We start from the raw sequence: 25,849 nt of genomic DNA on the forward strand, positions 1-25,849 counted from the left end.
GACCATATATTTTTATCATTTAGATTCTTTTTGACTTTTTATGAAATCGATTTAAAGAGGCTGATCGCCTTAGATTAGTTTGTGTTCACTGATTACGTTGCTCAAAGTAAACCCCTAAATATTTACTTTGAGATATAGCAGTCTTCAGAGCGTCTTAGAGTGTTCGGTAGTAAAATAATAACATGATCCAGAGCATTTTTCATTTAAGTAACTGAACTTAAATGAAACAGAGTGCCCTTGGTGTATACATGTCGTTTTAATAGGTCGCCGTGTTAATGATACCGTTGCTTGTAGAATAAACATTGTTACACACACACACCACACACACACACGGTTTTAGTTCTAATACTGTCAACAGTTTTATCTTTATAGGAAGAAAGAAAGGTAGGCACTTTAATTAGAAAAACATGCAAAAAGTAAAAGAAAAGGGAACAGATAACAATTAGTTACTATAAATGAATGATTATATGTTTGTTTAAGTAACTGTAAAAGCGCTTGCCCTTTCAATAAACCGTGTTACATGAAAGCCGTGATCTTTAGTGCCTCATTTGCTTGCAGATTGAATACGCAGAAACTTAAGCAGAAAGTCTAGTTTCGAGCGCGGTCATTTTTATAAGGTTTTCTTTGGTTTGTAGATGTGAGGGCTGTTAAGAACAATGGTTATCAAAAGGCTTAACTATAAAAAGTGTTTGCGTTTTACATTGCCATTTTTTCGACTTCTTTGTTACTCCCGGTTTCTTCTGATACGCATGTATTTCTGATAAATAGGACGTACTGTACATAAGTATAACAGTAATTGGACACGACTTGGATGAATTCGCTGTGATAAGATTTTAAAGACTATGTGAAGAACAGATGTAATTACCTAAAGATATATGTGTATTACTGAATTAGTTGACAATCTTGTTTCTATACGTCATAACAAGAAAACTGTTGTCTCAGTTAAAATGTTAAATTGATGCACTGCATTAAATCAGGTTCGTATAAAAGTCGGCTTAATGTTTTCTCTCTACAGTCGCGTTTATATATTAATTCATTTCAATATTTTTCATATTGAGTTCTGTTGATTTTTATTTTATTTTATTTTTTTCAGATGTATTGTGAAGCACTCCTTTTCCAATCTCCTTTATATGTATACGTTATACCCAACTTCTCTCTGAAGTTTTAAACCCAATCATTTATAAAGATTAACATTAACAAGGTTTCAATATTAATTGAGCTTAGTTAAGGCGGAAACATTATTACGTCTTTCACTTAAATGTGAAGTCAGTGGTCGTGTCACGCGATGGGCATATTATCACTGATACTATACTATACTCTTAAGTGTTAAACATATTTAGATATCTTGATTTGCATCTGCTATAGAGGTTTTGTATCGTAAAGGAAAACTTTAAGAAAATAAATAAATACATTTCCACAAGCATATTTTTGTTTGCTAGACACTCATGTATAAGTACTTGTAAATTAGATGTTATGTACTTCGTTTAACACCGCATTTCATTATTTGCTTAGTGAAAATGTTAATCTCTATTTTAATAAGTATTTAGATGCTACATGCGAGTTTCCTTTATAAATGCAATATTATGAAATAAAAACAATAATATATACACTTATAAATTGTCTTTCGTGATAGACCAAATGATTCAGTTTCATCCCCTGCAATTGTTTCATTTTGTCTATCCATTTATACAGTTTATTTTCAGCACTTTATTCTTTTTAAATAAAATTGTCGTTTTCCAAATCAATTGTATTATATATTATATAATTATATATATATAATTTAATTCGCATTTTAAATAAAAATGTAGGTCAAATGAATTTGCGATCTAATGATTAAGTGATACCACTTGAGGTCACATAATTACTAAATTTTATTTCTACAAACAGTTTTTAAACGTATTGTTTATTGTCAATTACCATAAATTTACATATCTTTGCATGCAAGATGCAGGTGAATGTTAAATGCTTTTGATTTTTATTTGTATTGTGTTTGTCATTTGCAAATCAATATACACGCCTTTAACCTGTCTTCTGGCAACAAGGTTATGTAAATTTGTTTTTAATTATATCAAATCAATTTTTATATAATTACAAAATTACAAAAAAATGGTCCTACTTTATATTGCATGCAAACACAATATTTCACTCCTTCAGAATTATGTTAACCTAGGTGAAAAGTTTTTTTACCTTCTAATATACTTAGTTTTAATTATCTTTTAATTAGTTTTCTTTTCTTAAAAGTGTCAATAAAAAATAGTGTTACCTGCTGATTTTTAGGTGTTCCATAATTTAAGCCACTGAATTATCGCAGAGATTCGACTAAAATTTAGTTCGAATGGCTTCTATTAACCATTTGTATATTACGAGAGAAAGTACATGCACAGATAGATAGATAGATAGATAGATAGATAGATAGATAGATAGATAGATAGATAGATAGATAGAGAATTAATGTATACAAAGTATAAGTTCGTGTGCAGATACTCCTGCCTCGTGATGTGCTCAGCAACCATTTCATGCAAAATTGATAATATCACGCATTATAAACCCTTTAGTACTAGCTGTCTTCAGTGGACGTAGATCTGTGCTCTTTTAGATATGCTAGATGTTATGAACTTACTATCTACAAGTTATCAGTCTAGACCTTTAGAAAAAGTGTCATTAATGATTAAAAAACATTAAGTGATTAACCTAGGTGAGTACGTTGATTTTTTTTAATGATAAAGTTTTTACAAGGGACTCTATCTTGATTTCATTCGTTCTTTGGCTTGGCTTGACGTTCATTGAGACTTGCTTTGTATTTAAAATAATTAAATTAGGGTATTAGAACAATTCGATAAAGACAGACACATACTATGCTAGACACATGCTATAAAAGCAGTGACATTAAATAAAGTATACCATTATTACTCATTCCCCTATATTCTCATCCTGTCGAAACAACAAGGAAATTCAACAAGAGTTTCCTGAAGGTTTTGTTGAATGAGTGATAAATGCTACTTTTCAGTATAAACAGTTTTACAATACGTAAAACTGGGGAATTCTGTTGTAACCAAAACGGTATGGTCAAATTTAAACTTCAGCAGATTTTTTTTTTTCTCTTTTAGATATACATCATTTTGGTGACACGCTGAAATCGGTCGTAACAAAGAAACGTTATCAATGTTCAACTATTTTTAATTTTTAGATTTGGCCCTTTTTAATCACAACGATTGGATTGTGGTGCTCGACGATTTGGTGTCTCTAAAGAGGTTTTCCGCCTACAATGGGCGAAACTCATGGAGAAACAAGTTAGTCTGGACAATCCATCACACAGCACCATCAGAGGCGTGCACCTGCGCTTACTGACACTTGTTTAAAGTCGTAGCCTTGCTTTTATGTATATCTTCGACTGAGAAAAAGCTATGAACATCGGAAAATACTATCTTTCGATACCAAAGCGCCTATCTTAAATAACGTGTGCTTATAGAGGTTTCAAATAGGACAATACTGCTAAGAAAAAGAAAGAAAGAAAGACAGAAAAAGGCTTCCTATAAAACATTGTCTTTTTCGCTATACGTTTAATCAGTCTATTTTTAAGTCTTTCTTCTTCGTATAAAACCATCCATATACCTTTATCTGCAAATACAATTTAAGGGTCGCGGGCAACGACATTCAATCTTGGTGAGTTAAGGAAATAAAACCAATCATGAGTCAGACACCAATTCTCTACAAAAAACGCAAACAGCTAATATTCTCCTGCCAGATTAACAGCTAAATGTGTGTTGTTAGACTAAGACAACAAACTAGATTTCACGGATCAATGTTATGTGAACAGATGACATCCAGAATTCACATATAAGGCGTCCCGGTTGTAAAACTGAGTGCATAATCGCTGTAAAGACAAAAACACCTGCTGTGCAATGCTGTTCCACTGTACTCTTGATAGCGTCTGCCAGTTGACTAAATGTGTTTTTTTTTTTGTATTTACGATCGCGATAAATCTACTTGCTCCGGTAGGGATGGATGCAGCGCAAGCGATGTGTATAAATAGGACACCGGTTAAACGGGTAGAAAGCATTTAAATAATAGAAACAAGGACCAGTCAGTTTTTTCCCCCAAAATCCATCTATCTATCCATTTTCCAAACCTCCTTGTCCTGGTTTGCGTGGAGTCCCTGGACATGCAGGACGTCACTCCATGGCAGGATGAACACACACACACACTTAACTGAAAAGAAATATGCAGAAGATAAGGAAAAAATAAATATTTAATAGATAAAAATCAAATTATTTTCTTTTTTAAAGTAATAATTTAGCGGTTGAAAAATCAATACAGCAAAATAACCTCATGAAAAGAAAAAGACCGATGGACGCAAAACTGCACTTTCGAAATGTGTTTTTAACGTTACTTTCCTATGGTTTTCGACAAAAAACCCATCTATCAATGAATAACAAATATACATAAAAAATATTAAATAATATAAAATTAATTATGATGAAAAGAAAGTACGACTGCGTTGTAGTTGAAAAACCTTGTCCATGTTCTCAGATAATATATGAGGCCAAGTATCATTTTAATGAGAAAGTGGCTTATGGTTTCTGCTTCGCATACAATAAAGCGTTATATAAATAAAATGTATTATTATTATTATTATTATTATTAAGAAGAGGTCGCAGGAAAATGAACTAGTGATAAAATACCTTTACCCTAGTTAAAAAAATCATTTAAAAATCTTCCAACATGGTACATACATTTAGTTAATATAGGCAAATTCATTTCAATATTTGGTCCTTGTACAGAAAGAAAAAAACTCGCCAGTCTATTCACATTCACACCCTCTATTTACAATCTGTATCTTAAGATAGCGATTTTTCAAATGTTAGTATTATAATTACCGATACCGTGTGTAACAGGGGTGGTGCTGTGGCCTAAGCACATATGGTATTCAAATGAGTTTTCTCCTTTTCCCTAGCACTTGCGTGCTTGTGTATGCATGAATGTTCCCTGCGATTGACTGGCATCTTGTCGATGGCTGGTTCCTGTACCCTTCTCCCGATGATGCATCACATAGGTTCTGGACCATATTTTGGAACATAATTAAGTATGTGTATTTGCAGCAGCACGTTAAAGCCTCAGCAATCTTTAAACTTCTCAAAGCATAACTTTTCCATATTTTGTTTTTGTTTTTTATTTTCTGTTTGTTATTTATGACAAACACTGTCTTTCTCCCAATCTAATAATTTTCTTGTCCGGATTTAACGTGACACGATCCTAATCACTGCTGTGTTGCATTCGCTCCACTCTTTTTCTATGGGAAAGTGGAGGAGTAGTGGTGATATAAGTGTATATAGGTTAATCCACAGACACTTTACCTTGTACAAGTAAGCAGTTCTTAGAGCTCTATTTTTCTTAAAGGGGCGGCGCTGGGAAATATCTGCTTTTGGCACCAATTCCTGAGAAGGCTGGCTAGGGGCGTGAATCGTATCCACCAGCTCCAAAACATTAGGGAAAAGAGGGAGAGAGAGAGAGATTGAATAAGAGATCCCTACAGACACATAGACAGAAATTGATCCAAAGAAGAAACACTTTGTATATTTGCTTCTCCGTGTATGTTTCATTAAGACTTCAAATAGTTGTACGAAAACTATGCTCTATCACCGTATCTACCCCATAATTGGGTCTGCACTATGGCTGGCATCCATTGCTTTGATGGTGCAGCTTCGGGGATTTTCAGCAGCAAATTCTAGAAGACCTCTGAGAGAAGGAAAAGTGCAAGGATTTACAGAGAGGACACTTATTCTTCTTGACGTGAACACCAGAAGTCCGAAAAAGACTCTAAATGAGAACTTCCTTTCTCTGCAGCTGGACCCTTCTGTCATTCACGACGGGTGGCTCGACTTTTTAAGGTAAGCATATACAACAGGAATGAAAAATCCACTATACCTCCCTGGCTCTTCTTCACACTCTCAAGAAAATTCAATGATTTTACTTGACTTTAACATGGGGGAAAAGTCGCAGAAAGTACACGCTTCTCGTTATAGCATTGCAATGTGTTCCTTGTTAAGTAAAGTACATCGCAACACGTAACCTCGTCTGTAGCTTGGTCCCCGAATTCCAACCTAATATTTAGTGAGAAGTACATGTAAATAAACTATAAACACACATACTGTGGACAGCTGTGCTTATACTTGTGCTTGTATTATCTTTAAGTCTTATAAATACGTGGCAGTATACGCGTATTGCACAACACAGAAAAGAATTTAAAATTAGCCTCGGGATTATCGGAAAATAATATTGCCTAGTATTTGTGAAGTACCTACAGTTTTAATCATGACATATGTTTCGGGGAGTTTCGGTATTGTTTCAGATATCTTGACAACGGGGTTTAAAAACATCAATCATAGCCCAAGTGCGCCAACAGCTCTTCAGTAATTTATCCAATTAGACTTAAGGGACCGATGCTGTGCCCCAAAACCTGTTATCAATTTGCTCTTTCTGCATGAAGAAAACGACTTACAAAACGTTGACAGTGTAACGTTTTACACTCTATTATCAGGTTCTCAGTCTGGTAATTAATACATCTTACAGGAAGACAAAACTGCCAGGGTTCAGTGTTACGAAAGAATCAATAAATGGTTTAATTCAGAAGTTAGTGGACTTTAGTAATAGTCATAGGCCTACTGGTCAGTTCGTGTCCGGTAAAAATTTAGCAGGCTTGCCTAAGTGCCATTTAAATTTGACCTCATATGTACAATGAAGGCCAACTTAAGTTATACAAGTAATGAGACCAAGGCAAGCAAAGCACATCGACGATGAGGAAAATTAGGATTAAAAGGTACTTTTTGGAGTGATTATATCTTAACTGGAAAGCGGATTAAAAGTAATTCTTTAAAAAAAGACAGTGATAAAGATATTCCTAAAAAGAAAAAAAACTTGTTCTGTAGTTAATTTGGCTTTATTAATGAACTTCGAGTTTATTAATCCTTTCTTTATGTAACGTGTGTGACCGATCAAGGTCTGCTGAAGGTCATCGGCAGCAGGTAATTCATTTACTCTTTTAGGTCCTTTCATTTTTACTTCAATTTACATTGCCCTAATAATACAATTTAAAATATTATCTCCCTTGAGTCTGCAATAATTTATCAAAGAACAAGTAAACAAATTCACAAACGGTATACGAAAAAATGTGTTTTAAATATATTTCAGAACGTGAAGGAAATGTTTACTGTAAAAACCAATCAAGCAAATTAACTGGTTTGAAAGATTAAAAAAAGACTCAAGATCATTGATGTTATTTCAAACGAATAATGTTCCTGTTCTAAAACACCTTCAAAATGTGATGAGCATTCCTTCCAAAGCCAAATCGGTTCTGGCCTTTAATGAGTTTATCTAGGTAATTATTTAATTGAAGCAGATAGAAACTATAGCATTTACAAACTTGAGATACAGCATTTCGACAGTAACACTTAAATATGGCATTGCACTTTGAGCTACAAAGCTTAGAAAGCTATGACATAATATATTAAGGTGAATACTGAAATGCACAAATCGCTCCATGGTAACTTTACATTCTTAAACTATGTATTTTTGAAAACCATTACATACACTTAAGAGAGAGGGAAGTAAACTACAGAATTAAAAATACGCAAGTATTTTACAGGAACGTTAAAATGCTTCTTTGCACTGGTTATGAGCTACAAAACCATAAAATTAGGCTAAAATATAAGAAGCATTACGTAAATATGGTAATGAAATGTATTTAACTATTGCCATTCTTATGGTTGGGGGTTCGTTTTTACCCTTCCTTATTTTCATATAGCAAAAGCGCTGGAATGTTTTATGTGAATATATACAGTATATGCTGCAAAGACATTTACAAAATCAGACAGAATAAACATATCAGCCAAATATACCATGCACATGTAAAAAAGTTTTCTTTTCCGTCCTGCAATTTCTCACCTAATTAATATCATTTAATATACAAATATGCATAAGAATCCTTTTGAATCCTGTAAATCACATGTTTTAGCTAGAATTTTGTATCACTGAAATGTTGTGAAAAATTAGGTTTAGATCGGTTATTATTTTCATCTTGTACTTTTTGGTTTGGCTTCCACTTCACCTAATGGTAATAATCAAAGTGACACAAGGGCTGCTTATTGAGAATATCTATCAAGGGCTGCTTATTGAGAATATCTATCTGTCTGTATATAACACAATGGAAGAGAAAGATGTCGACTTTTTAATACCTGAGATAGCCCTAAATATTTTTGCACTAAAGATTAACCTAAAGCAGAATAATTTGCTGCAACACAAATTCACTTTAAATAATCGTTAAAATTATTTTTAGAAGAGATGCCACTATCTTTACCATTTGGCAAAAATCAATCAAGTAACCATTCAATCAATCAGTCAGTCAATTAATCTTTATTCTAAATAAGGCCTCTGACAGCAAACGTGAGCATATATATAAGGCTCGAAACATTAACGTTTTTGTTAACGATGTATGCCAAATATGCATTAATAGTAATAACAAAAATATAATGATAATTAACCAGTCTTCTTTATTTGTTTTACTGTTTCATTGAAAAAAATGAAATGATGTTAAAACAGAATCATTTTAAAAATGCCATTATTTTAAGTAAAACTTTCATCAACGTAGCCCTTTTTAGTATATAGTCGTGCGTGACATCTCAACGAAAATGTCTTTTTCCATTTGTTATTGAACCAACTTAATACACAGACGCAAGGCAGGAAGTAACCCTACAGGCGCAAGTCCATCAGCTTGGCCAGTAGCCGTCCACAGTCAGTCCCACTGCCGCTAACTTACATGTTTTGTGAAGGCAGAATTAAGTTCAGATGAAAAAAAGGGTCGAAAAAGCGTAAAGTACGTGCATCTGTAGATTTCGACTAGTCTGAGATTAGGCTACTTAGGAAGGGTAAGAGGTATTACCACCGCTCCACTATGCGGCATTTTCAAATGAAACCTCTTATTAAATATCCTAGACAATAGATAATGAATTGCTCAGGGCGTTTCACTTATTACAAAGAAGGAAAGTCGTAAGAAGAAAACTTACGTTGGATAGCAGAAGTGCCGGCGCTGGGATTTCGAGTCTCTGCTCACCATGGGTGGTGCATGACTTGTTCTACCCTGAACACGAATTACACTCTATGTGAATCTTTATGAGGTTCTTTCTGAAAATCTATAAAACGACTTCAGTATGGGTCAATGTATTTAACTGTGAAATACTTTATTAGTCAAAGTTTTACAACACTCAACTAATAGCTCTGTCTACTCTGACTACTGTCAAAAATTTTAAAAATGCATAAATAAAAAAAGATTTAAAAAGAAAGCAATTGAAGGATTTTGACTTTTCCTATTTTCTGTGCTGTTTTAATTAATATTAGTGCCTTAAGAAAGGATACAATATATAAACAAATTTTTATACAGCATTCTTACTTCTTATATTAATGCTTAGCAAAAAATCTGTGCGTTATGCTGTATGCAATCACATCAAATTCATTTTTCAGCAGTTTAAGTCTCTATGTACAGGTGGAGGAAATTGTTGATTTGTGTACTCAGATTTATTGTTCTTCTTGATTTTTACTACAATTTATGTTTGAAAACAACATGGCAATATTAAACATTAAGATCCCTTCATTCATTCCGGACATACTTGATCTAATTCAGGGGGCTTTCCAGCAGCACCAGATGAGAGGCAGGAATGAACTCTAAATAAGGCCTCAGAAATAGTAAATACTCAAAATATAAGTGTGATTTTTGAACATGCATACTAGAAATAGTGTGCTCCAGAGTTCCTTTTTGGTGTCAGTTCTTGCTCTGCAAACCCAGATGTGTTTGCTATCCCATTTGAACACAGTACATGTTTATCTTAAAAGTGGCTTGTAACACACAATATTAAAAAAAAGTTTTAGCCTTTGGATGCTGAGAAGGATGGATGAAGTTTAATGTCTTACAATTAATGACAAAAAATGCACTCATCTTTGTTTTTGAGAGTCGCTTTGGTTCATTTCTACAATTGGTGTTTTATACCTCAAAGGATCTGAGATAAAATCTCAACACACACTTACTGCCTGTACCGAGTGTGCACATCCTCTGTGTCTGTGGATACCTCAGTTTCCTCTTACACCAAAAAGAAATATGTAATAGTTTAACTGATATTTCTTAATTGGCCTGATAAGAATGAGAGTACACATCGCTGTGTATAAATGTGCTTTGAGATGAGTTGGTGTTCCATATGACACTGCTATCTGTCTTGCACTTGCTACTACCAGCAAACACTCTGGCTTTACTGTATGTAAAAGTGTAATAAAAGGAGCAGTCTAGCTAAGAAAAGGTTTTTTTAATTAACTTTTTAACTTGCCTTGTGCACTGACGCAGTAGGTAGTGCTATAGCCTCTCAGATTCAGAATCCTGGGTTTGAGTCCTCTGTTTTTCTCCTTGTGTCCATGTGGATGCTGGTTAGTGTAACTGGCTCTTTCAAACTGGTTCTGTGTGAGTATGGGATTGTGATGGGTTTATAAAGCTAGTTCACCACAGTATATGTAAAAATTAAGCTTGTCCACTGCATTCACAAAAGAATCCTGAAATATATACATTCGAGATTTTTAAATTTGTTTTTGTTCAGCTTCTTTATGACCTTCCTTTAGTGTTTATTGCCCTTTTCATATTTTTCTTTCTAATTCTTCTTTTCTGTCTGTTAGACAACACTGCTGCCAATCGGTTAGTGATGCAGCTAAACTCTGAAATTATCACTAAAACTTTATGGTAAGAAAAGGAAAAACAAACAAAAAAAAAATGTTGCTACAGTACAGAGAATATATACGCAGTAGATTTCTCTTTTGTAGTTGTTAGAATGAGGCCAATGCTCCTCCCTAGCCTCTCCTTTTATGTCCCGCTTGCCTCTGGCCTTGCCCATCTTTCACTGTAGTCCACAATGATGCACTAAAGAGAAATTCTGAGAGAGAAAGAAGAAATAAAAACCCTGCCACAGAGTACTGACACATTTTCAGTCCTCTAACACCGTGTTCATGTACAGTTGAGTAATGATCTAGTGTCTAGTGTCCTTTTGGATTTTTTCTTTCTTTTTTTACTTAGTGAACCAGATAATATAGCACATTTTTTGTCAGTCTTTTTGTGTTTTTGTTTCTTGCATGTTGTTTTCACCATTCCTGTCTGGATTTGCTTTGACAGCTTTGTCTCTTATATGCAATTAAAGACGTTGCGTGCAACATTCTCAAAAAAGATGGTCATTCAGTTCATACATGGAATGTAGTCAACCATAAGGAAGGAATAGTAAGGGAAAAATAAAAGAAAGAACAGCAAAATAAATAAAAACACATTCCGTTATGTACTCATCTTTCAACATTTGCCTTTTTAAAATCTTTTATAGTTAACCATTTTATCTGAGTGTCATTGGTTGGACCTCTTTTTAGACAACATTTGCCAGTTATAATGATACAGAGGAAATCAGGAGTTTCCCCAAAGGTGAACTGTGCATTGACCCAACTATACATCAGCACTGTGGCAAACTTGATGCATTGAACCAGCATTACAATATATTTATGCAATTAAGGTTTTCAAAAAAGTATAAAGGTGAATTGAACATTCAGGCTTCAAAAACAACATTTGAGAGTCATACCAGGTGTCACGTATTGCCTCCAAATTTAATCAAAATAGCAAGAACACTATTTAAAGGTTGGGAGGTGGAGTAATGCTCCATCACATTTGGCAAACACTGCATGTCTGATTAAAACTGAGATCAAAACAAGGAGGTAAGAAAAGAACTATGGCAAGAAAGTAAGAATTTTAATATTTATTTATATCAGTATTCCATAAGGGGAATCAACAATCAAAATATGTACTGAAATAGTCAAAGTATCAGAAAAACACTAGACAAAAAATCAGAATCCAAAAAAGAGAGCAAAAGACCAAAACACCAAGTAACAAACAACAAGACTAAAGACTTTAACAAAGAGCACAGTATTAAAAAAAATGGTGCTTCACAGACTCATGTTTTTATTTACCTTGCCCTCCTTTTATGTGCTTGTTGCATACTTAATGTTGCCATGCAAAATATTAAATTGGTAGGGGCCAGGGAAAATTTCAAGTGAAAGAATTTGTCAGGGACAGAGGCTATATCCCATGCTTAAAATAGGATGTGTGTCTCATTGACTCAGTGACTGGATTTCAAACATTGTGTGGTGAGTGCCTGGGGGTGGTACCCCGCTGGGACGCCCAAGAGGACCAGAGGAGGGCTTGTGCTTCCTCCAGACCACGATGGGGCGGCCGCCCTGGTTGCTTTGGGGACCACAGGTTGGTAGCTTGAAAGCTCAACCCTGTAGGGGCCCGTGGTCACTGCGAGGGGGCACCCCAATGCCTACAGAGCCCTGGACCTCAGCACTTCCGCCACACCCGAAAGTGCTGGGGGGAAGAGGATCGGGGACACCCAAAGTGCTTCCAGGTGCACAGCCAGCACTTCCGCCACACTGGGGAGTGTCAGTGGAAGATTGCCGGGAAGCACCTGGAGCACATCCGGGTAACTATACAAGGGGCCACTCCCTTCATTCAAGGCAGGAGTCGGGTGGAAGTGGACAGAGCTTGTTAGAGAGGATTGGAGGCGGTCTGAAGAGTGAGGCAGAGAGTGTGAGGCCTGGACTTTGGGGGAGTGAGGGGTTTGTGGTGCACTTTATTATTCTATATAATAGTGTAAATAAATGTGTGGTGGTGCTTAACAACATGTCTGCCTGTCTGTGTCCGGGGCTTAGTCCACAATTGGTAAGCCAATATGGTCACCATGAGGTGGCAACATGGTTCAATTACTTGCTTTACCCTGGTTTCAGTTGTGGCCTGTGTGTATATGTATAGTTTTTTCTGGATACTCCATTCTTCTGTTAATTTCCAAAGATGTGTATGTTAAAGTATGCCATGAACTGGCAACATAATCAGGGTTTGCTAATGTTGTAGCGATTGTTGGATTATTTGTGTTCTGTTTTGTGTATTGTATTTACCCCATTTTTGACACTCATTGCATGCCCAACATACCTCGAATGGGGTCTCTCCTTTAACTGCCTTTCCCAAGATTTCTTCCATTTTTTTCTCATAGAGAGTCAAGGCTGGTGGGTTTTCAAAACACAGGATTTGTTAAAGCCCATTGAGATATTCTTTGTGTGATTTTGGGCTATACAAGAAAAAAATGTGTTGTTTTTGTGTCCCTGATGTTTCTGAAATAGGCTCCTACTTTGTACAAATCCAGTCATAGATGGTTTAGTAAAATGAATGGATGGATGGATTACATTAATAATTTCTCCTTCTTGCTTCATATCCTTAATTTGTAATGTTTAGCTCTCTAGCTTTTAAAATCTGAGATGTCAACTATACCGTTTATTGTGCCCATCAACATTGAGTTTGATGCCGCTTCTTCATAACTCCACAGACCTGAGCATGAAACTCAGAATGACACGTTGTGTTGCATGTGCCTGTTCCATGGATATCTACATGAGATTTTTTCTTCACACACTCCAGTTTTATCTCACATTAAAAAGATATACATTTTAATCTAACTGGTATCTCTAAATGGACCCTCAATAGTTATGTGAAAGAGTTTGCCTAATGATGAGCTGACACACATCCAGTGCTGTTTGCTGTCTGGGGTTCAGGGCTTCTGTGGCATTTTCTAGTTCTAAAATAATGAAATATGTGACACAGAAAATGGACAGATAGAGGAGAAAGTGTAGGAAATACATATTTCTTTTTTGCTGTAAAATGACTTTTCTTTTTTGTTTAAGGTGGCAAAAATATTGCATTAAATATATTCCATATTTAACAACCCCTTTTTATTGCAAGTGATTATCCAGGTCCATGAAAACCAAGAACTTAAACTGACAAGTGATGTTACTCTCCTTTCTAAACAGGTTCCTCCTCTGTCCTCTCGACATCAGTGCTAGTAATTTAGAACACAGGATTATCCATACCAAATTGTATTTCTTTTGGTGATAAAAATTCAGCAATTGCTATTTATGGTTTCCCTTCCTATTTTTTTAAGACTGGCTTTTATTCTGGCTTGCAATTTGAGCATTGTAGTTCTGCTGTTTTTTGTGGTTCAGTTGGAGACTGGTGATTTTTCCCTAAGTTCTGTGACTATTTTTAAAAGTAAATTCTTTGGTCTTTAGATGATAGTTATTAAATGCTTTCCTAATACTTTCCAGGCTTGCTTTAAATATTTAAAGAGATTATTACAATTGTTCCAATTATAATAAAGGGATTAGATCTGCACAGTCACACCATCATTATTTGCACACCATTAATGAATTTCCTCAGGCAGGATTAAGCACAAATATATTTCTTTCAGTGCCTTTTGTAGTCATTTTTCTTTCACGGTTTTTAGTCTAACTATATTGTTCTTGTACTCAATCATGGCATTCCAGATGTGGAAAACTGATTAACAGATTTTTCCGAATGATCATGGAGTATAACTACTTTTCTATTGCAGCTTTGTATCATTTACTCATCTCCTTTTCTTAGGCTATAGTCACATATATAATGATATATTTTTCCATGTCAATGTCTACAGAAAATAAATAATTGCAAAGGTTTGTGATGAAGCACTGGGGTCCATTGTGGAAGCCCCATATAATGACATGGTGCCAAAAGAAAAACAGTAAGAAAAATGTAAAGTCCATATAAACTATAAAATTCCACTTATTGAGTGTAAGGTCAACAAAGGCTCTTGAGGAGGCAGCTCTGTCCTTGTCAAATGTCCTATTCTGAATGCTGACTACCTGCTTGGTGCTTGCTTAAATAGTGGTTGTGCCATGAAGAAGGGGAGCTTCCTTTGCAGGACTGGAAGTGAGCCAGAGGTCCTCAGATGAATTATCATTCATTTTAGGGTTTAAAAAGGGAAAAGCAATCAACAACTGTGTCATGCCCCAATCCTTCCTCATCCCACTTATCTGAACAGAGTTCCTGAAGCACTCACTAATCGGGCTGACAATAAATATATACACATATATAAGCTTGAGACAATTTGTGACAAAATGTTTTCATTTATGAATGGGTTATGGTAGTAGAAATAATGACTAAAACATTAATGAAAACTCACCACAGTATTAAAGTCAAGCCAGTATTTCAGGTTTTCATAATCACATCTTTTGGTTCCATATTGTAATATGTTGTAGTTTTGGCAATATGTTACAAAAAATCCTAATTTATGTTGTTCTCAGCTTGTATTTAATTTATTTATTTTACTCCTTTGAAATCATTTTGATATACTACCAGATTATTAGAAGCTGTTATTTTCTAAAGAGGCACGAGAGCGTAAAGTGACCCTATTCTATCTCATTTAATTTTTGTGATTCTAAATCCAGAGGATTAGTTCTTTCAGCTTATTTCAGTTTAACACAGTGGTCCTTGATCAGAGTAGGTGCTAATTTCTGTCCATTACTGTCAGTAATAAAGCCTCTATTTTCTGCTTTTATATTTAGTTTTTTAGCACCTAAATATACTACATTTTCAAGCTTATTGCTACCAACATGCTCAACCAATATTAGTAATTAGCTGTGTCACTGCTTTTAAGATTTGTCTTGATTTATTTACAAACAAATTCAGTACAGATCATTAATATTCCCTATTATTTCTCCTTTTGCAGCTCAAAGCGCTTAGTAACGTTGGCAAGGGGTCTTGCCCCAGCTTATCTTAGGTTTGGTGGTAAGAGAACTGATTTTCTTCAGTTTCACAATCTGAAGAATCTTGCAAAACACAGAGGAGGTCCTGGGCCAGACTATTATCTGAAAAATTATGAAGATGGTAAGTCTGCATAAATTATATTTTAAAGATATTTAAATGTATTAATTTTTATTTGTGTGATACTGTATATACCCATTGTGCTATTGTCATTCTATGTAGTTTAGATCTGCAGCGTTCTTTCTGTATTTGCAAAATTTTCAGCTGTGAACTATAGTTTGCTTTTTGAGACCAATTTATATATTTGGTTTGTCCATACTGAGGAAGTGTAAGAGTATGTTCATGTATTTGTAAGCAATCTGCAATGTAGTGGTGTCCAACTTTGTTGATAGTTCTGGCTGGTAGGTACGTAAATAAATAGGCAGGGAAAATGTAATTGATTTTAGGTTTGCTTGATTTTTCTAACTAATTCTACATTCTGTACAGTTTCTCTATCAGAAATAATGAATGTCCTGATGAAGCATTATTTATGGAATTGGAGATAAAGAAAGAAAATGCTATGCTGATTCACATAGGTCTTTCTCATAAGGATCTTTCTTTTATTAACCCTCATATTTTGTATGTATACCCACATATCTGTGTATTACTTTAAACCTACCCTCTTATAGGTGTTTACCCCACAAAATTAGAGAACTCCGTCATCTCTCATACAAAAAATGTTTTGTACACCCTCAAACTTTGTATTTTGAGTTTCATATTTCAGTATTTAATACTCACATTTATATTTCAAAACAATTTACTGACAATACATTTAATTTGCAGGAGACTTTAAAATAGAAAATTTTGTAACCCAATGGTAAATCAGGGAGCCAGAAACAGCTGTATGAAATCAACACCTCTTACGTGAAGAAACACACGCTTTTTGAGATTTACACTGTGAGCAGCTTCATTTTTCATTGGGTACATTGAAAAACAATACCAGCTTTTTCCTGCAGTATTAAGATGGCATGACAGAAGGAAGAAAAGAAGGAACCTAATAAAGTTAATTAGGGATGAAGACAAAAGACTACATGGCCAAGTTCACAAGGTTCTTGTCTATGGCAAGTCATTTTACAAATTAATGTAAAGGCCGATTTCTAATTTATATATACATGCAATTACATTTTGACTAAGAGATACCTGTAATTAAATTTTGAATTGGAGGCTTGTGAAAATACAAATTTCAAATTTTATTCCGACAAGTCAAAATTGGAATTACAGATATTTTTAATGTGCTTAAAATGAAAATGTCTAAAATGTAATTATGAACACCTAAAATTCACTGGCACAAACCTAAATTTACATGACGATCTAAAATAGTGGAAATGCAAAATATGTTAAAATTATTTCTGCTAATTATGTGGAGAGATTATTTCTAGTTCAAAAATTAGTCAAAATGCAATTGCACACATTGAAGCTTCATATTGTGAAAAGTACAATAGTTGAATTGTATTTGACTGAAAGTACATTTCAAACAGGTCTAATTTATGCAGGCAATCAACACTATTAGAATTGATTAGATAAACTTTACAGGGTGGTTCAGATCTAATTATGCAGATCCAGATCGTCTGGATGACTTTGATTTATGCGGGGACGATTCCAGTTCGGCGCGAAGACGATTCTTCATGTCGTCAGTTTGCACACTTCTCGATGGTCCAGGATTTTTCAGGTCATTTTCTATGTACAGTAATAAACTTAATACATTATAGCGTAATGAAAAATGCATAATTAGATCTGGACCACCCTATATTTATTCCAATGAGAAATTCAGATGCAGCAAAACGTAAAAAAATCAAGATACAGACTCACAGGAAAGATAATACGGTCAATCAATCAGACGATAAGTAAATACATACATACATTAATTCAATAATGAGCAGATATTTCAGAAAAGAACTTTACGAGTACATCAGGAGGGAGCATTAAACAACTGCCTGATAGTAGTGGGCAGAAAAGGCCCCCAGAAGCGCTTTTTAGGTTAACAGCGCTCCAAGAGAGCGCCACCTGAAGGCGATTTTTCATGACTGCATTCGACTTTGCCAAATTCTCTTTTCCACAAACAGCTTCCAATGGGTCCGCCTTGAGATGGATTAGGCTTTCCTGATTTCGTACGAACCAAATAACAATTGACATACTATAGTAAAGTTTCATCAGAAAAAACAAAAACTGTGTAGTTAGATAATCGCAGCCAGTGAAAATGTAAAAATGCACTTACAGGAGGAGAGAGCAGACCTAACAGCAAAGCTACCCAGTGTTGGATCCACTGCGTTGCCAGCCGCTAGTCGTCATTTCCCGCCTTCCCAGACCTTCGACCTAAGACGGGAGTCCTGTCTGAAATTGAATCACTCTGCTCTTTAATTTAATAAAAGACGTTCTGAAAACCTGTGTAAAAAGGTAAGCATATCAACTTTGACACAAAGCTAGCGATGTATGTGAGAAACAATTTTAGGCTACATTTACGTCCACAACGTAGAGTCCTTAAAGCAATGAGGCGTGTGACGTGGCTGGTCACGCATTTTTATTCCAAAACAATTACAGTTTTCTTATTCAAAAATATCTTTAGAAGTAAATGAAATATCGTAAAAGCACTTGAGAATTCAGAATGTAAAGTTACAATCCTGCCTCTGCCTTGCAGTAAGACAATTTGAATGAGAGTGCAGCTGGAAAGTGCAAAATACTAACACGATAAAACGGCACCCCGAAGAAACGCAGTTTGAATGCACTATGGATTGAGAATGTATTTCAATCAAATATTACTGATTATGGGGAAGAAACTCGGCAGTGTGTGTATGTGTCTCTCAAATTTAAATATCCTTAATTCTGTTTAATTTTTACTCAACAAAGTAGTTAAATAAGCTCACAATTTTTGTCTACAATTTCACGAGAAAACTATTCAATTGTTTATAAATGTCTCTTTATGAAATTTGCACGTAACGATGTGGAATCTGAAAGCTGTGTAAGGGGCAATTAGAGTCTTACTAGGAAGGAGTTAACGATGAAGACGCAAGTTTGGTATTTGTCCCCTATTGATCACATCGGTACTTTTGCTTAATAGTCATTAAAGGCATTGTGTATAAATTACCAATATTATTAGTAACATAACATGGTGCCAAGTAGTTCAAAATAATGTGAAAAGCTAAAAAACACAGGTGCAGATCTAGGGGTTCATTCTTTACGCTAAATAAATAAACATGTCAAAGATATTTGTTCAGGTAAAAAATATGTAAACGACTATTATACATTTTGATAAAGTATATTCATTGTAATGAGCATAAATTATTTCATCAACAGTTATTGATTCAAAAACATGACAAGTCTGCTGAAGAATACGTTAGGAATATGCATGACCTTGCAGATATGTGTGTCTTTAAGAGTGAAAAGAATCAGAACAGATGTGATAAACTGGTGAATGCTAAAAGAAGAGTACTAAACAGGAACTATTGGAAAAGGTATTTCGAATTCCAGATTTTAGGGTGAATAAAGTGGTGCAATAGTGTGAGCAGATCCCACATAAGTAAAGGAGTAGCTAACAGAAGCAATGCTAACTAAGTCAAGTAACAGGCAAGAATAAAGCACAAAAAGCAGTCTTGGAAAGTGTTCAGCAACAACAATGTTCAGCAAAAGGTGTTAAAAACAATGAAAATGCAAAATGTGTGATAGATGAATGACATAAGGAAAAAAAATACTCCGTCATTCAAAAAATATAGTGTAGAAAGTGTAAGGAAAATATATAGATTTTCCTGTAGTTTGTTGTGGTCATGAGGTCATCTAGATAAACACACAATTTTAACAAATGCAACACGAAAACAAGAAGATTTTCATATTGTGATTATGATTCATATTCAGCTTTCCTCTGTACAGAAACATGTGCAATTAGAAAAAAAAACATATTGGAATAATTATCTTAAAAAAGTAAACCTATTTAGTCTCACCAAATTGTAAAGAATTTATAATCCTGAGAGAAATAAATATTGTTATGAAACATCCATCAATGCATCTTTTCAGAATTCATTTATAACAAACTGTTGATAGATATTTGCAAATCTAATTACAGACTACAAGAATAAGAGACAGATTCACTTGTTGAAGGCTGATGGACCCCTTTCTATAAGTATAAGGGACATGGACAAAATTAAAATGCACAAACATCACTTTATATAACATTTTCAAATAATAAACACAATTCTAATGTGCTTTATAAATATGAAAAGATACCATTTTTTGTTTTATTTATTCACTTTATTTTGCAGGTTTACTGACTTACTCAGGGTGATAAAAATATCAGTGGCAGGGACTGAGTGGGTAATTTTGTAGATTATAATCTTCTTTCAATTGGTCACACTGCCTGCTACATGATGTTTATTTAAACCCACAAAATAATCGATTCCATACAACTCAAAAGTCTAATCATGAAGCTATTAGGTGAGGGAATCAGCAACACAAAACAGTACTTTTTGGGCGTGAGGAAATTTTATGGACATCTGGAATTCCTGGAGAAAAGTAGGAAGTTACTATTATTTAATTATATTGACAATATTAAAATAGGGTAGAGGGAGAATGCTCTCAAAATACCTATCAAATGCAATCTTAGTTCAAAACTATTTGCAGGTAAATGTTAGCTTTGTCATTAATACAAGATGTAAGGTGACACAACATTCTCTTCTTTTAAACAAATTCAATGAATATTTTAAAAGTTAAGAAATATAGAATGTTATGTTAAAACTAATTAATATTGTGGTCATATTGTAGAGTGTGCCTGTGAGATGTTGAGTAAAGCAACCATGGTACAAAAAATATAGATGGGCTAAGCTACCAAGAGCAGAGCAGCCATGTATATACTGTATTCAGATTAAATTTAATTTAATTTGTATTTGTATCTTATTTGAAAGACAAGTTACACTATTCAGTCTTTAAACGAAGTGTAGTTTCATTTAAAAATCATATGTTTTTGAAAAATCAAATGTTTCATTGATAGTCTAAATTATTTTTATGCTGCCTAAAACCGGGGGCTCTCAAAGTTGTTACTGTGGCTGCAGGTTTTGTTCAAACCAGATTCATAATCAGTGACAACAACTGGTAACGCTGTTCTCATTTAGCTGATATTTTTTTCATTTCTGTTGTTCTGCATTCAGAAAAGCACCGCAGTATGAATTTTTACATTTATAAGACATTTAGAAATATTATTTTATTGCTATAGATTTAAATGCTTAACTCTCTTTTGTTGATTTTATTATATTTTGCCTTTTCTCTGTGCAGTCTGCTACCTTCATTGTATCTTAATAATGACAATTTAAAAATGAGCAGAGCAGACACCCAGGCAAGCAACACTGAATCATTAAAGGCTACTTTAGTGTCAGAACCACTAATTAGTAAATAATGGATTAATTAAACAATTAGAACACTTGGAAAAGTAGACTGAAAATCATTTTTTTTAACCAAACTTAGCTTTCTAATTTCAATATTGTTCTCAAAACACAGAATATGGGAAATAACAGTTCACTTAATTAGCCCATGCAGGAGTCCACTTAAAAACAGAAAATGGCCAGAACAAAAACCTGCTGCCACAGTGGGTCCAGGGCTCAGTTTGAGAACCACTGGTCTAAAAAGTAAAATTAACTTTCAAAAACATTAGTGATATGTGAAACCTAGTGCATTTTCAGCAATCATTTACCTTAAAGCATACACAACAGCATCTTTTAAAAAGAAATAAATGACATACTGAAGAAGCTTCTCTATTAATTTAAAAATATACACGATAAGTGAGTTTTCCAGAAAAAGTGGAGCTTGGTCCCATGTAAAGTATATGTTATAAAACGCTTGTATTCTATAGCTCTTTCTGGTGGGTACCCATAAAATTGCATATACTTAGAACAACAGAATATTGTGGTTCTGCAAGCATAACAGCACTCATAATTTCCTGTTTTCCAGTTGCAGCATTACCACTTGCACACCTGTTCTAGTCATACCTTACCAGCAAATGTGATTTAAAACCTTTTAAATATATGAAAACCCGTACTTGAACTTAATATTTCAAAATTTGCACTTAAGTACCACAAGCCATTTTCTGTAATCTCTTGACTATTTCTAGTTAATAATGGAACATGTTTAATAAAAAAAAGTTTGAGTAATCTCTCTAAACATGCAGTTATTGTTACTATAAACCTAAGTTTTATTGTCTTAGACAAATTGGTCTGCAAATCCTCAGTAAAAGTACATCTTGACTGTTGTGATGTTCTTTTTTGGGGTTAGTTTGTGATGGCGGCTCACCTTTTTGTTCTTTTTACTAGTCTACCCCCTGCTCACAACCCATAAAAACTTATATAAAACTTAGACGACTGTCTGCTCGGTTGAGCCTCATCCGTTCCCTTTTTGCTGTTGTTACATTGTTTCTCTACTTTTGGGAATGTTTATTAGGCATTGTAAAATACACTTATTCTCATGGGAAACTTAGAAGACCAAATGTAACACATGGTGGTGTTACTGGAATGGATAAAATGTCATTAAGCCATTGTGCACAAATATCTTCAAATAAGTACATTTTTTGTATTTAGAGATTATAGTTACCTGTTAGTTTTAGCAGGTAAATATGTTTTCTCCATCCTTCAGCTTATCCATCCATCCATTATCAAATTAATTTAATTCACTTCAGGGTTATGTGCAAGCGAGAGAAGTATATTAATTATGTACAATGTAACCAAGTGGGCAATAATATATATACTGTAGTAGTATACACATTTTCTGTAACTGTGTATCCTACCAATAGCAGGCCCAAAGTAGGAACCCTCACCAGGCAAGACATCAGACCACTGTACAACACATGTTAACAGTCAAAGATGTTCTTACTCCAGAATGGCTAAGAGTGGCCATTCACAATAACAAAATTATTTAATGAAGAAAAATTATGAAAATGCAGGGCAACATGAGAATGCTCTAAACCGATGCTTTTTGAATCTGCAAACCTAGTGTTGTGTGACAGCTGTGATACATGTTCCTCTACACTAATGGCTTTCAATTTGCTTTAAATATTTATTTATTTATTATTTTAAATATATGCAGTTATGCTAAAGGTTATGTGAAAAGTTATGATTGTTTCTTTAAAACAAAGCCCTCTTTCCAAAATATTTCCCAATATCCATGTAAATCATCTATAAAGTTACTAGTTTACTATCCTCTGCCACATTGACTTTACTATTATTTTTGTACTGCTAATTCAGACTTCAGTGGCACAGTAGTTTGCATCAATGTCTCCAGAGTTCTGAGTTCACAAATCATACCATGTAATGCATTTTTGAAGTTTGCTTATTTTTCATGTGACAATATTTGATTTGTGATACTCTGGCCTCTTCCCAAATCACAAAGATGTACATTGTCATTTAATTAGTTATTTTAAAATTTCTGAGTATAACAGTGTACTATTTGATGGAATGGTGACCCAATCCAAGTCTTTGCTTTGCAATAAAAGGGTAAAAAATTAATGAATAATACATACTGCTAAAATGCCTCTCCTCTAATAAAGTTGATAATTGAAAGTTTTTGTTTCATTTGCAGCAAGTTATGGTTTAAACATTTGTAAGTCAGATAACTTCTGTGGTGTTTTAAATCTAAAATTTCTTCTATTTTGCTTCCACTTTTTCCTGCTTACTCTCAGCATGTTTTGGTAACCTTGTTTAGGAGGTTGTTGACCTTAGATATGGTGAGAGTTCAATGCAGACCAGATACCTTTGAATACGTATAGTTTAGACATTCCAGTTGATTTAAAAGTTTATTTTTGTTGTTTGGGAGAAAACTAGTGTGACATTAAGGAAACCCATGAACATTTAATGTTTTTACTACTGTGTGCCATTAGAAATCATGTAATTCAACTGCTGAAGATATTATTTCATTTTTTGTCTTACCAAAATATTAAAAATCAATAATTGTTTTATATCAGGAATTATCTGATAAGCTCCAATTATTGAAAGCTTCAAAAATTTACTAAAATGATATGTATGTTTTTGCTTGAATGTTTATGCTGTTAAACGTTGATTTTACTACAGGAACTACATATACAGGGTGGTCCAGATCTAATTATGCAGATCCAGATGGTCTGGATGACTTTTTTTTATGCGGGGACGATTCCAGTTTGGCGTGAAGACGATTCTTCATGTCGTCAGTTCTCACACTTCTCGATGGTCTGGGATTTTTCTGGTGATTTTTCTATGTAATAAACTTAATAAGTTATAGCGTAATGAAAATTGCATAATTAGATCTGGACCACCCTATACATTACTTGTTGATTTCTTTGAAGGTTTAGTCTATCCACCAAACTTAGGGGTCAGGTTGCGGAGCTCGCACTGCTACAGTGTGTTGATGTACCCACCACATGACGAAAACAGCTGTGGATCCTGGCTGGTAACACCAGAGGCATACATGAGGTTCAGTTGCACCCTTTGGAAATGACCATCTAACTGCCACCAGCCAGGTGTTACGTGGGCATCCCCTTGACCTGGTTCAGTCGTTCGGGTCCTCAACAATGAGGATCCTGCAAACTGGATCACCCTTGGGGAATCACAGCATATGGCCATAGTGCCATAACTGACGGTCCCTCAGAATACAAATAAAATGCCTGATTCGAGACTCCATGAGTAACGGCTAAGTCGACACAAAGTCAAACCAGCAGTACCCAGGGATTCTCTGAAGAGATGCAGTACCAAAGGAGTCCAGTCTTCATCTCGGGTCACTGGATAGTGTCCATGTCTCGCAACCATATAGCAAGACAGGAAGCACCAGGACTCTAAAGACTTGGACCTTCATCCTTTTGCATAGATATTAGGAGAGACACACACCCCTTTCCTGTGACCTCATGACCCCCCATGCTCTCCCAATCCATCTACTGACTTCATAGGAAGAGTCACCATGTATTTCACTGCCAAGGTAAGTAAACCTCTCGATAAGGTCAACACCGTCTCTGCAGACATACACACTGCTGATGGCTCTGCCCAAGAGGTCATTAAAGCATTAAAGGCCTGGATCTTGATTTTTATCCAGGACACTTGCAAGCCCAAACACTCAGACTCACTCAGTCTCTCGAGAGCCCCGATTAGAGCCTCCATTGACTCTGCGAAGATCAGAACAGCATCAACAAAGTCAAAATCAGTGATTATTTTTTCACCTACAGATGCCCCACAGCCACTGGCCCCGCAATTTTGCGCAACACCCAGTCCATGCAAGCATTGAACAAAGTAGGAGAAAAAGCACACCCCTGACAAACCCCAAAATCAGCTGGGAAAATCCCTGAGATTCTGCCCCCACTCTGCACAGCAATCACAGTACCAGTGTACAGGCCAGCCATAATATCGAGCAACTTTGAGGGGATCCTGAGAAGTCTCAGGATGTCCCACAGGGCATTTCAGTCAACTAAGTTGAACACTATGAAATCGACAAAGGCTGCAAAGAAACTGTGATGATATTCATGTTTGCGCTCCATGAGAACCATCAGTACCAGGATGCAGTTGATGGTAGACTTCTTAGGCGTAAAACCAGATTGCTCAGGTTACTGGTATATTCATGAAAGTTAGGTGGAATTGCTTTTTAATTATGCATTGGTCATTAATTGCTTTTATAGGCAGGATACTATGTTGCTATGATTTATTTATTTAGCTTATATTATTTTTTTTATATTTCAGAGAAAGATACATCTGGTCTGATATTGTGCCTTTACTGATATCTAACAAATGTTTTTGTCCGTTACATACATATATGAGGGAGTATATTAGTGGCAATGCTGTTTTACTTTTCTTTTTTAGTTGTAAAAATAACTTATAATGAGCATACTAGATTGAATTTTATTTATTTTATAATTCATTTGGCTTTTTATAGCAGCACTAAATAAATAAACACACACACAAACGCTATAGTCTGAACACACACTAGAATGACTAAAAAGGAAGAAATTTAAAACGAAAGAAAAACTCACGGCTTGGCAGTTACAGTCACAGTGAGGGATTATGCAGGTATATTACCTACGGTATAAAGGAGTCCTCATAGTCTTTCAGTAACACTTATTCTAAACAATTTATTGACTGAAAGTCCTAAGGGTCTGTGTATCAGATAGAGGATGTGCAGTATTGTTCATAATGGCATAAT

The 25,849-nt window shown here is 34.8% G+C and overlaps 1 protein-coding gene across 2 annotated transcripts in view; it reads left to right on the forward strand.

The window, feature by feature from the left end:
- The first annotated feature begins 5,524 nt into the window (after positions 1-5,524).
- The window catches only part of hpse2 (heparanase 2), a 371,766-nt gene continuing 351,441 nt past the window's right edge, over positions 5,525-25,849 (forward strand). For both annotated transcript variants that reach the window (XM_039774786.1, XM_039774797.1), the window contains exons 1-2: positions 5,525-5,888; positions 15,651-15,808. In XM_039774786.1, coding sequence (XP_039630720.1) covers positions 5,629-5,888; positions 15,651-15,808 — 418 coding nt within the window. In that variant the 5' untranslated portion in view covers positions 5,525-5,628. The remainder of the gene's footprint in view (positions 5,889-15,650; positions 15,809-25,849) is intronic.

The sequence above is a fragment of the Polypterus senegalus genome, chromosome 1, assembly GCF_016835505.1.
Source record: "Polypterus senegalus isolate Bchr_013 chromosome 1, ASM1683550v1, whole genome shotgun sequence".
Lineage (NCBI taxonomy): Eukaryota > Metazoa > Chordata > Cladistia > Polypteriformes > Polypteridae > Polypterus > Polypterus senegalus.